Source organism: Oncorhynchus mykiss, chromosome 2, assembly GCF_057628025.1.
Source record: "Oncorhynchus mykiss isolate SJ-2025 chromosome 2, ASM5762802v1, whole genome shotgun sequence".
Taxonomy (NCBI): domain Eukaryota; kingdom Metazoa; phylum Chordata; class Actinopteri; order Salmoniformes; family Salmonidae; genus Oncorhynchus; species Oncorhynchus mykiss.
In genome coordinates, this window is record NC_143023.1 from 45,358,409 (window position 1) to 45,371,181 (window position 12,773).

The 12,773-nt window shown below is 41.0% G+C and overlaps 1 protein-coding gene across 2 annotated transcripts; it reads right to left on the minus strand.

Moving 5' to 3' along the window:
- Window positions 1–725: 725 nt before the first annotated feature.
- On the minus strand, window positions 726–5,459 carry LOC149985117 (uncharacterized). 2 transcript variants are annotated; one of them, XM_090200803.1, is made up of 4 exons: window positions 4,758–5,459; window positions 4,290–4,379; window positions 3,651–3,777; window positions 726–2,521 (listed from the first exon to the last, which is right to left on the minus strand). In XM_090200803.1, exons 1-4 carry the CDS (start codon window positions 4,768–4,770, stop codon window positions 2,245–2,247), a joined length of 507 nt encoding a protein of 168 aa, XP_090056929.1. In that variant the 5' UTR covers window positions 4,771–5,459; the 3' UTR covers window positions 726–2,244. The 2 variants fall into 2 exon arrangements, with proteins under 2 accessions (XP_090056929.1, XP_090056928.1); XM_090200802.1 differs by having other exon boundaries at window positions 3,651–3,792; window positions 4,758–4,976.
- Between the last annotated feature and the right edge of the window lie 7,314 nt (window positions 5,460–12,773).

Consider the following 12,773-nt stretch of genomic DNA (forward strand, 5'->3'; position numbering starts at 1 on the left):
TTATTTGTCATTGGCAGAAAGCAGAATTAAGATGTGTTGTGTGTAAAAGGGATGCTTTGATTCAATATTTTTGCTCTAACGTGCCTTTAAATGAGCCTCTTTCAGCTAGCCTGGGACAGCTTGACAGTGTTGTCTTTTGGTTGGGCTTTGTTGTATTTTTGGCTATTTACACCTGCCTCTTGGCTGTCATCATTTGCAAAGAGCTTAAAGGAGCTGACATCGATCTTCAAGCTTTCGCATTTTCAAAAGACCCCTTGATGTTTAGGAATTGATCTCCCAAAAATCACACACAGGATAAATATTACATTTATTGCTGCTTCTTGTCAGCCTTTTGCGTTGACGCAAGGCGTCCTTTCATGTTTTAAGTGCTTTATCTGACACATGAAAAGGAATTAAAAACTGAGCTGACACGTTCGACATTGCTCCATCCCATAGCTGTTAAGGATTGTGAAGGTAGGAGTCAAAGCAGGTATCGTATATGGAGAGAACCCAGACTGAACCACAGTGAAGGGAGCCCTTTCTTTCTACTGGGATACATTGGGGTCAGAATCATTACAATATTTTAATTGCTAATTTGCCCCAACATTATTTAATCAGCATTACAAGATGCATATTTCTTGATGTTCAGTTGATCCCACAACAGTTAGAACATTCCAGTGGCTGATGTTCGTGGGAGGTAAATAACATTATTCACAATAACTTTCCACAAAGTCACACGGTATGTTTGATTGATAGTGTTTATACTCCATTTTACCCATAGTGAATACAGATATTGACATATACACTACATGACCAAAAGTATGTGGACACCTGCTCGTCGAATATCTCATTCACAATTCATGGGCATTAAAATGGAATTGGTCCCCCCTTTGCTGCTTTAACAGCCTCCACTCTTCTGGGAAGGCTTTCCACTAGATGTTGGAACATCGCTCCGGGGACTTCCTTCCATTCAGACACAAGAATTAGTGAGGTCACTGATTGTTGTACGATTAGGCCTGGCTCGCAGTTGGCATTCCAATTCATCCCAAAGGTGTTCGATGGGGTTGAGTTCAGGGCTCTGTGCAGGCCAAGTTTTTCCATACCGATATCGAGAAACCATTTCTGTATGGACCTCACTTTGTGCACGGGGGCATTGTCAATTCGGGCAGGTCTCCTGGAAACCACCAAATCCAGATTTTCCGTCAAACTGCCAGAGAATGCGTTTCCACTGCTCCAGAGTCCAACGGCTGCGAGCTTTACACCACTCCAGCCGACGCTTGACATTGCGCATGGTGATCTTAGACTTGTGTGTGGCTGCTTGGCTATGAATAGCCATTTCATGAAGCTCCCGATGAACAGTTATTGTGCTGACGTTGCTTCCAGAGGCAGTTTGGAACTTGGTAGTGAGGGTTGCAACTGAGGACAGACGATTTTTACACGCTACTTACTTGGAGGTCCCGTTCTGTGAGCTTGTTCTGTGAGCTACCACATCGCGGCTGAGCCATTGCCACTCCTAGACATTTCCACTTCACAATAACAGCACTTACAGATGACCGGGGCAGCTCTAGCAGGGCAGAAATGTGATAAACTGACTTGTTGTAAAAGGTGGCATCCTATGATGGTGCCACCTTGAAGGTCACTGAGCTCTGTAAGGCCATTGTACTGCCAATGTTTGTCTATGGCGAATGTATGGCTGTGTGCATGATTTTATACACCTGTCAGCAATGGGTATGGCTGAAATAGCCAAATCCACTCATTTGAAGGGGTGTTCACAAACCTTTGGTGATGTAGTGTATATCAAGTGACCTTAACAAATGGCAGAGAACATTAATGAGAGGGTATTTCCTTGTTGACATACATAAACTGACTCAAAAATTGTAGATGTTGGGAAGCCCTGTCATGTACCCCACCAGTAGGTCTGTGTCACTGTAATGACCAATGTCTCTGTGATGCGGACATATAGACCATTTTCTAAGTAAATTTGTCCACTGACTCAATTACCTATAGCAATTACTCATAGTTCAATACATTGGCTGTACGTTCACTTTAGCTGTAGAGTTAAATCTCAGACCACTACCCACACGTTGACCAGTGCCACTAATAATAGATTCTGACCATTTAAGTTTTTGTTGATCTGTCCTCTTGAAATTAAGTGAAGTCATAGTGAATTGGTTGAACTGGGTGTATGATTGTACGTAGCTAGCTAATAACTAGTTCCAAGTCTACATTATGTCACGTGAGAAAGCCGGAAATTGAGGTTCAAGACTAACTAACTCTTGTGGCAGAGCTCACAACATTCCAGAAAGAACTCCAGACACTCGGTGGGCTCGCAGCAGGACTCGAACAGGATCTGGTGGCAGTGGGCGTGGCAGTGTAAGGCCTTACACAGGTGCTTCCTGGAGGGCAGCACAGCAGCAGGAACAGCAGCAGAAGCAGGAGGAGCAGAAGGTGTGGAGGCAGGAGGAGCAGGCCTCTAACAGGCCCAGGATCAGTGTGGAGCACTGGCAGGACAGACAGGCCAGTACCAGGGGCAGACAGCAGCCTACAGGCAGGCAGCGAGGGAGAGAGAGAATGGGAGGGAGAAAGAAAAGGCTTTGATTTAGTGACATACAGTACATCCAGTGGGAGAGCCAAAGTAGATCAGGTCAGATTGAGTGCATGCATACAAATCTACAATATAATCTAAAGTAGAATCCAATGTAGAACAGGTCATATTCTGTGTTCATACAAAATTGCAATATAATCATACAAAACTACAAATAGAATCCTTTGAAATCCACCGACATGCATAAATGTCAGTACTGGGGTTAACAACTGCATTATTCCCAATTAATATGATATTGTATTAACAATATATATGCCATCCAGAACTTAAAAGAGATTTTACCAGAGTGTGATTGTATTTACATAAACTCAGTGCTTGATTAGTCCACAGGGAGAGTAAAAAAATAAAAGTGCACTGGTAATGAGCCACTGGTGCTGTCATGGAATAATTGCTACAAAATTTAAACTAAGTACATATGAAACTGCATATATTAACCTCTGTAATTATCATAATAGTGCGTCCGTTTTTGGCAAATCCACTGTATTGTTGGTGTATTGCTGTTTTATCCCTACAAGGAGCGGGGTTATGCAAATTAAGGCATTTTATACTGTTTACTCAAGTGAATAAATGAAATGATAATAGATCACTCCTGGGAGAGGGAGTTTAGCTCGTCACTGCTTTACACACACACACACACACACACACACACACACACACACACACACACACACACACAGTTATGGTAATGATGCTTATGAACATGAAAAGGGCTCATGTATGAGGCTACAGTTTTGATTTTGTACAAAATACTTGTTAGTACATAACTCTATAAAAACAACAACATGAACACAGTGGTAAACAAGACCTTGACTACAACAGACTTTTTCATAGTTATGTAAGAATTATTGTTTCAAATGATTAGTGTGTCTCTGGCATCTTCATTGTGGCACAGGGGATGTGACGTATAAGCAGGCAAGTCTGGCAGCAGGTGCAGAAGGTTTTAATAAAAAAATTAACCTGAAGTTGTTACAAAACAGGAGATGCATACTGAATGAAATTAAAACCAATACTGCCTGATGACTGAGGAAACTGGGGGCTATATGAAGGGCGAGTAGGTTTTTTTCACCAGAGCGGAGGCTGCAGGCCCAGTGTGGAAGTCTGTATGGAGATCACTGTGGCTCCTGGTGGTAGCCCCTCTCTCCTCCAGAGGACCCCAGAGTGGAGGTTACAGCCGGTAGAGCCAAGGCCTGAGGCTGGGGTGGAGAGATCTGTCACATTACGATAAGAAACATGCCTTTTTCATTTGTTTTTATGGCAGATTTAGTGGAGTAAGACGGGAAGGAGACATATGGTTCCCCAAGCTGCAGAGTTAAGTTAACCATCCATATGGTCAAAACAGCCTTTTCCTATGGGTCTTCCATTAGATCTGAATGGTATGAGTTGAGTCACTACTCAGTCTTGTTAATGACTAAATCTCTGAGCAGTTTTAGAATATGAATGAATTGGAAGCCTCCCTCACATTTTTCTCACTGATTGACTGAGCTGACACACTGATGATAATTACTTCCCTTTCAATCAACCTCAGCCCAGGGTGAAAGGCCACTTTAATATTAACCTGTCTAACATCGATATGATTTATGAAACATCATAATTTAACAGTTGATTAAGGCTAGTGCTAGACCTAGTCTAAAAGCATACAATGGAGATTTATTCATTGAAAGTGCAGTTGGTTTGTCTACATGCCTACTGCCAATATGTCACTTACTTGTGATGAGGTTATTGTTGGTGGTGTTTTCCCTGGTCATGCGACCTTGTGCTGGAATTTTCCTCTGCAGTGGGATCGGAAGTGTGTTAACTTGAAGGAGAGCCAACAAAAAAAATGTTTAAAAATGTATGGACAGTACAATGAGTACACAATTATGGATATTTGATAAGTTCACTATCCATTGTCCGTGAACACATTTGTTTCCATTTTGCAAAATATCAGCCTGGGTGCTGGACTGTTTCTGTATTACAACGCTATATTGCCATCTCACCAAGACAGCGACAAATCATTTTACTAAAGCAGAAATAAACTGTCACTTTGGCTAGTAAATTACTTCATAATACCATTCTAATTCATAGAGCTATGTTTTCCGTAAAAATATAATTACCATGTTACCATAACATCGTCGTATTGAATTTGACACTATTTGTTAATTTGTAAATGTACACATTTATAATATATTCTTACCGTGTTCCTCCATTGAAGGTATTTCAACTGTCACGTCCACAGGAGAATGTTCTTCTATCTATGGACATGTCTTCTCATGACTGGTAGCTCACAAACACACTTTCTAACAGGTTTAAAGAAGACAATATTCAAGATATTCAAACTAAAATGAGTAATGTCCCTGCAATGCTTCCCATTAAGTTTTTCTCTTTCTCTATCAGTCACAGACAAGAAGTCAGTGCACCTCTTCACAACTCAATGCTTCCAGCCAACTAGAGTGAGTCATAACTGAACTGCCCCGCGTGCGTGTGTATGACTTCTGTACGTGTCTGTCACTTTTCATAGACACTGGGGTAACATGCCTTTGGTTCCTATTTAGTAAATGATCAGTGTAACTGAAGACTGTATATTCTTTAGGTTAGGTTTTACTGTATGTGTTCGCTCCTGTGTGCTGGTAAGGGCACAGATAACAGACAGGTAGGATTCCTGTTGAGGTGGTTTAATAACGCTGACTATGCACAGGCACGGAACAGCACCGCACAGTGTATGTAGTATGAATGGGCTAAGGCACTTAGTGGTCTGGTAAATATCAACAAGGACGCACACTGGCCTTGTCTAACACAATGAAAGGTACCTGGTGAGAAAACACTTTCTCTCACTTGACTTCTCTTGAGCTGATCTTCTCTGAGCTGGAGATCGCTTCACCAGTGGGCGGAGCTACAGCTGTGAAATTATTAATTAACATTACTGATATGATTACAAAAGGCTGTGAAGTATTTGTAGTTACAATCAGTGAACTTCATTTGGGCCCCAATAACAGAACAGCTTGATCATGGAATAGGGAGGACAGCGAAGGTACAACTGTATGTATGACCAACAATAATTCCTTCACCGTTCTGCTTTAAGTCATCTAACACAATGCAGACTTATACCCCATGGTCTTGTTAGTAGAGCAAGAGCGCCCAAACCCTCACTCAACCCACCCAACCTCACTCACCTCTCCAGAGCATCGCAAACAGTTGAACACAAATGGAAAGATACGTGCAATAACAATCAACACCTACAAACTTTTCATTAAAAAAATGATGATATACTTATTTCTGTAATGTCAGTCTTCCTGTTGATAAACCACTGTCATTATCATAAGAAAGACTAGAGCTTTTCATGGGTTAGAAACAAAATGTGGATGATTTCATCATTAGAATCACGACAGGTCACAGCATCACAAACAGTACTGCAAAGGTTAAGTGGACTAAATGATGAATCTTTTAAGTTAGCTTATGATATTTATAGCTCACCGGACATCTTCAAACAGAAAAGGGCTGGCTGTTGGTGGGAAAACAAAACATTGAGGCCAGTCCTTTTTACCGTTACTAACAATGCTTGTCACAGCTACGAATGTTACACGGCCAGCAGAAGACAAAAGTAGGGCAAGGTGAGAATTTAGGAAAAAATCTTCCAAGACCCATGTTCAAAAGAGGATGTCTACATAGCCTATATTTTGCACACTTCATAGCCGGTTGTATATTGGTTTGCTGCTTCAAATAACATGTACGCCCTGGTGGGCACAATTCTTGAAATGATTAATTTATTTCATCCTACAACCTGGAGTACATTTTAAGACACCTTCAGCCTCACACCTACCCCTTCTTTGAGTCAATCATACTGTATTGATGATATTTTTTGTATTCTTCAAAACAATAGAAAATGTGCCGTTTGAATAAATAACAGAGTACAATATTATATATAATGCATGATTTTTCTAATCATAAATAATATTTGAGTACTCATAAAAGAAAAGTGCATTTTGAACATTTATTTTATCTAACCTTCATTTAAGAAGAGTCATGCTGAGACTACAGTCTCTTCCGCAGATGAGCCCTGATGAATACATCAATAAACAACAATTACACTATACAGTGCATTCAGAAAGTATTCAGACCCTTTGACATTTTCCACATTTTGTTACGTTACAGCGGTATTGAAAAATAGATTAATCCCCCCCCCCCCCCTCATCAATCTACACACAATACCCCATAATGACAAAGCAAAAACGGTTTGCAAATGTATACAAACAACTAATGAAATATCACATTTACATAAGTATTCAGACCCTTTAATCAATACTTTCTTAAGCACCTTTGGCAGCGATTACAGCCTAATGTCTTAAGTATGACGCTACAAGCCTGTCACACCTGTATTTGGGGAGTATCTCCCATTCTTCTCTGCAGATCCTCTCAAGCTCTGTCAGGTTACAAGGGGAACGTCGCTGCACAGCTATTTTCAGGTCTCTCCAGAGATGTTTGATCAAGTTCAAGTCTGGGCTCTGGTTGGGCCACTCCTGTGTTGTCTTGGCTGTGTGCATAGGGTCCTTGTCCTGTTGGAAGGTGACCCTTCGCCCCAGTCTGAGGTCCTGAGCAGGATTTCATCAAAGATCTCACTGTACTTGCTCCGTTCAGCTTTACCTCGATCCTGACTAGTCTACTAGTCCCTGCCACTGAAAAACATCCCCACAGCATGATGCTGCCACCACCATGCTTTACCGTAGGGATGGTGCCAGGTTTCCTCCAGCTGTGACGCTTGGCATTCAGGACAAGGAGTTCAATCTTGGTTTCATCAGACCAGAGAATATTGTATCTCATGGTCTGGGAGTCCTTTAGGTGCCTTTTGGCAAACTCCAAGCGGGCTGTCATGTGCCTTTTTACTGAGGAGTGGATTCCGTCTGGCCACTCTACCATAAAGGCCTGATTTGTGGAGTGCTGCAGAGATGGTTGTCCTTCCGGAAGGTCCTCCCATCTCCACAGAGGAACTCTTGAGCTCTGTCAGAGTGACCATCAGGTTCTTGGTCACCTCCATGACCAAGGCCCTTCTCCCCCGATTGCTTAGTTTGGCCAAGCAGCCAACTCTAGAAAGAGGCTTCATATTTCCAAACGTATTCAATTTAAGAATGATGGAGGCCACTGTGTTCTTGGGGACCTACAATGCTGCAGAAATGTTTTGGTACACTCCCCCAGATCTGTGCCTTGACACAATCCTGCCTCGGAGCTCTACGGACAATTCTTTCGACCTCATGGCTTGGTTGTTGCTCTGACATGCACCATCAACTGTTGGACATTATATAGACAGGTGTGTGCCTTTCCAAATCATGACCAATCAACTGAATTTACCACAGGTGGACTCCAATCAAGTTGTAGAAACATTGATCACAAGGGTGATCAATGGAAACAGGATGAACCTGAGCTCAATTTTGAGTCATAGCAAAGGGTCTGAATACTTATGTAAATGATTTATTTCAATTTCTAATAACCTGTTTTTTGCTTGGTCATTATGGGGTAGTATGTAGATTAATAAGGAATATTCATTTGTTTTAAAATAAGGCTGTAAAGTCACAAAATGTGGAAAAAGTCACTACATATCTACAGTTGAAGTCTGATTGTTTACATACCATTAGGTTGGAGTCATTAAAACTCGTTTTTCAAAAACTCCACAAACTTCTTGTGAACAAACTATAGTTTTGGCAAGTCGGTTAGGACATCTACCTTGTGCATGACACAAGTCATTTTTCCAACAATTGTTTACAGGCAGAATATTTCACTTATAATTCACTGTATCACAATTCCAGTTGGGTCAGAAATTTACAAAAAAAAGACTGTGCCTTTTAAACAGCTGGGAAAATTCCAGAAGATGTCATGGCTTTAGAAGCTTCTGAGCTAATTGACATAATTTGAGTCAATTGGAGGTGTACCTGAGGATGTATTTCAAAGTCAGTGCCTCTTTGCTTGACATCATGAGAAAATCAAAAGAAGTCAGTCAAGACCTCCACCAGTCTGGTTCATCCTTGGGAGCAATTTCCAAACGCCTGAAGGTACCACGTTCATCTGTACAAACAATAGTACGCAAGTATTTATACTTGCGTACTATTGTTTGTACAGATGAACGTGGTACACCATGGGACCACGCAGCCGTCATTCTGCTCAGGAAGGAGACGCATTCTGTGTCCTAGAGATGAACTTACTTTGGTGCGAAAAGTGCAAATCAATCCCAGAACAACAGCAAAGAACCATGCGAAGATACTGGAGGAAACAGGTACAAAAGTATCTATATCGACATAACCTGAAAGGCCACTCAGCAAGGAAGAAGCCACTGCTCCAAAACCTGCATAAAAAAAGCCAGACTACAGAATGCAACTGCACATGGAGACAAAGATCGTACTTTTTGGAGAAATGTCCTCTGGTCTGATGAAACTGTTTGGCCATAATGACCATCATTATGTTTGGAGGAAAAAAATGAAGAACACCATCGCAACCATGAAGAACTGGGGTGGCAGCATCATGTTGTGGGGGTGCTTCACTGCAGGAGGGACTGGTGCACTTCACAAAATAGATGACTTCATGAGAAAGGAAAACTATGTGGATATATTGAAGCAACATGTCAAGACATCAGTCAGGAAGTTAATGCTTGGTCGCAAATGGGTCTTCCAAATGACAATGACAATGACCCCAAGCATACTTCCAATGTTGCGGCAAAATGGCTTAAGGGCAACAAAGTCAAGGTATTGGAGTGGCCATCACAAAGCCCTGACCGCAGTCCTATAGAAATTTTGAGGGCAGAACTGAAAAAGCATGGAGGCCTACTAACCTGACTCAGTTACACCAGCTCTGTCAGGAGGAATGGGCCAAAATTCACCCAACTTATTGTGGGAAGCTTGTGGAAGGCTACCTGAAATGTTTGACCCAAGTTAAACTATTTAAAGGCAATGCTACCAAATATTAATTGAGTAAACTTCTGACCCACTGGAATGTGATGAAAGAAATAAAAGCTGAAATAAATAATTCTCTGTACTATTATTCTGACATTTCCCATTCTTAAAATACAGTGGTGATCCTAACTGACCTAAGACAGGGAATTTGGCGTGTGCCATCGTGAGCTATCATGCATAAATTAATTTTGTCCCCGTACACCAAACGCGATCACGACACACAGGTTAAAATATCAAAACAAACTCTGAACCAATGACATTCATTTGGGAACAGGTCGAAAAGCATTAAACAGGTACGGCAATTTAGCTAGTTAGCTTGCACTTGCTAGCTAATTTGTCCTATTTAACTAGCTTGCTGTTGCTAGCAAATTTGTCCTGGGATATAAACATTAAGCTGTTATTTTACCTGAAATGCACAAGGTCCTCCACTCCGACAATGAATCCACACATAAAACAGCCAACCGAATCGTTTCTAGTCATCGCTCCTCCTTCCAGGCTTTTTCATCTTTGAACTTATATGGTGATTGGCACTTTCAAAGTATTACCACGACAACCGGCAACAGTTAGTCTTTCAATCACCCACGAGGGGATAACCAATGAGAAGATGGCACGTGGATACCTGATTCTATAAACCAATGAGGAGATGGGAGAGGCATGACTTGCAGCGTGATCTGTGTCAGAAATAGGAATGACTTCTAAATCCATGAAGAACATGGATTTTTACATTTATTTTGCGACGCTTGCGCACACGACGTGTCCGGTCTGGGCAGCATGTAAATGAGGCCTGACAGAAGAGCATAAGTGAGGCCTGGCACTAATTTTGGATGATTAGGCCTGGCTCACAGTTGGCGTTCCAATTCATCCCAAACGTGTTCGATGGAGTTGAAGTCAGAGCTCTGTGCAGGCCAGTCAAGTTCTTTCACACCGATTTCAACAAACCATTTCTGTATGGACCTCGCTTTGTGCACGGGGGCACTGTCATGCTGAAACAGGAAAGGGCCTTCCCCAAACTGTCCCCAAATGCACAGAACCGTCTAAAATGGAATTGTATGCTGTAGAGTTAAGATCTCCCTTCATTGAAACTAACGGGCCAACCATGAAAAACAGCCCCAAAATATTATACCCCCTCCACCAAACTTTACAGTTGGCACTTTGCTTTGGAGCAAAGTAGTGTTCTCCTGGGATCCGCCAAAACCAGATTCATCCCTCGGATTGCCAGATGGTGAAGCGTGATTCATCACTCCAGAGAAGGTGACATTACATTTCATAACACTTTTCACAACAGAGTGAAGACCCCCTTGTCTGGTTTTGAAGAGAAGGCTGTAGAGGGTATAGACTAAGTTCACACCCCACAGTGTTAAAGTACCCTATTCTCCCGTTTTCTTTCTTTTGACATGGAAAACAAAATTCAAAAGGCACTTGCACATCTGAGCAATTTTTTTGCAGGTGCATGGCAACAGTTGAACAAGATGAAGGAAAACGGAAACCGCACACTGCTCTTTATAGTATCACTGATATTTAATAAGCTTATGTATCGGCCTCACGGCTTTTGTGAATTTTTTTAATTCGCACCCTTATGTAGACCTAGCCCCACCCACATCCGTTCCACACATCGAAAGGGGTTGGAGGCAAAGGAAAAACAAATAAGTGTCCACAATGAGGACATAGCAAGTTTTAATTAATCATTGGGAACATCGTACGAAAAACAGAGTAATCTTAAACAGACAGGGGAGGTGATATTAATAATACTCCTAGCAAAAGAGAATGTTTTTGGATTTTCACCATCCAGACATTATTTCCTAAAGGACTTAATGATGAAATGCCTATGTATGTTATGTTGTGAATTTGAACATGAATTATGTCCCTATTTAAGATTACACTGATTTTTTTCATACGATGTACCCAATGATTAATGAAAACTTGCTATGTCCTCATTGTGGTTTTACAGACGTGTAAGTCTTATTTATACACTTTTGTAATATGTATGAAATGCATATTGTTATATTTGGCAGCACTTATTTGTTTTTCCTTTGCCTCCAACCCCATTCGATGTGTGGAACGGATGTGGGTGGGGCTAGGTCTACATAATAAGGGTGCTAATTTTTTTTTTAAATCACAAAAGCTCTGACAAGGCCGTGAGGCCGATACGTAAGCTTATTAAATATCAGTGATACTATAAAGAGCAGTGTGCGGTTTCCTTTTTCTTTTGACATGGAAAATTGAGTATGGTACAGTATTGTGACAGCACTACTATCAAACCCCCTGGAGCTGACTGCAATGCATTGCTTGTCTGTCATACAATATACAGGAAGATCCACTGATATGGAAAAAAAAAAAAAACAGACTAATGAGGAAGTAAATTATTTTCTGTCATGTTCAGTCCCAGTAAGCATTACATATACTTGAACTGTGTAGGCAATGCCGGCCATGTCTGAAGCTGTCTATAGCAGACACTATGAATTATGTACAGTGGCACTGCCACATTTCTTTATTTGTAAAAAAGTGTTTAATTAGTCCAGGTTTGACTAATTTGAGGCCACATTATTAATTTACCAACAAGATAGGGGAATGTCTATCAATGTTAAAAAATATATATATATATTTGCACAGTATTGAGGTAGACCAGTTGAAGATGTTAATCAAAACAAAAAAAACTTTTGTGACTTTTGCCTATCGACTTGCTAGCTCGTTATGGGGCCATTGGGTGGGAAATAGATATCTTTTAGTTTTCCCGAAGTCTATTATTGGTTTGACTGGCAAGCGGAGAGAACAGAGTGGCAATCAACAGAACGGCATTATAGAAACAGAATGACCGACTGTGGAAATTATTTGTTTTATGCATGCGATTATTTTCAAAACAATCTTTCCAACATGTCTTAATCACATTCCGTCTCTATTTGTATGGCTCCCTGTTCTCCAACTTGATAATAATGTTTGAAGTTGTGTCTATAAAAGGATGAAAAAAATAATTATAAAGCAGTCAGTCTGTCAGATGTGCCCATCAAACTGTAAAGGAAACAAGTAAATGTAACCAAATTTGAATATAGCAACATCAGAAGATGACAGAGGACTGATCAAAGGAGAGAGACACACGGGATGGGGGCATCATAAACACACTACAGACCCTAATTTTAAGAAGTAGAGGGGAATGCGGTTTTAGGTGTATAACATCAAGTTTCAGACATGAATGATTTGTGGTGTGTGTGTTAGGAGTGGGGAGGGTGTAAAATATGTCAAATGAGCTAACGAAAGTTGGGATCACAAATGTGTGTACAATC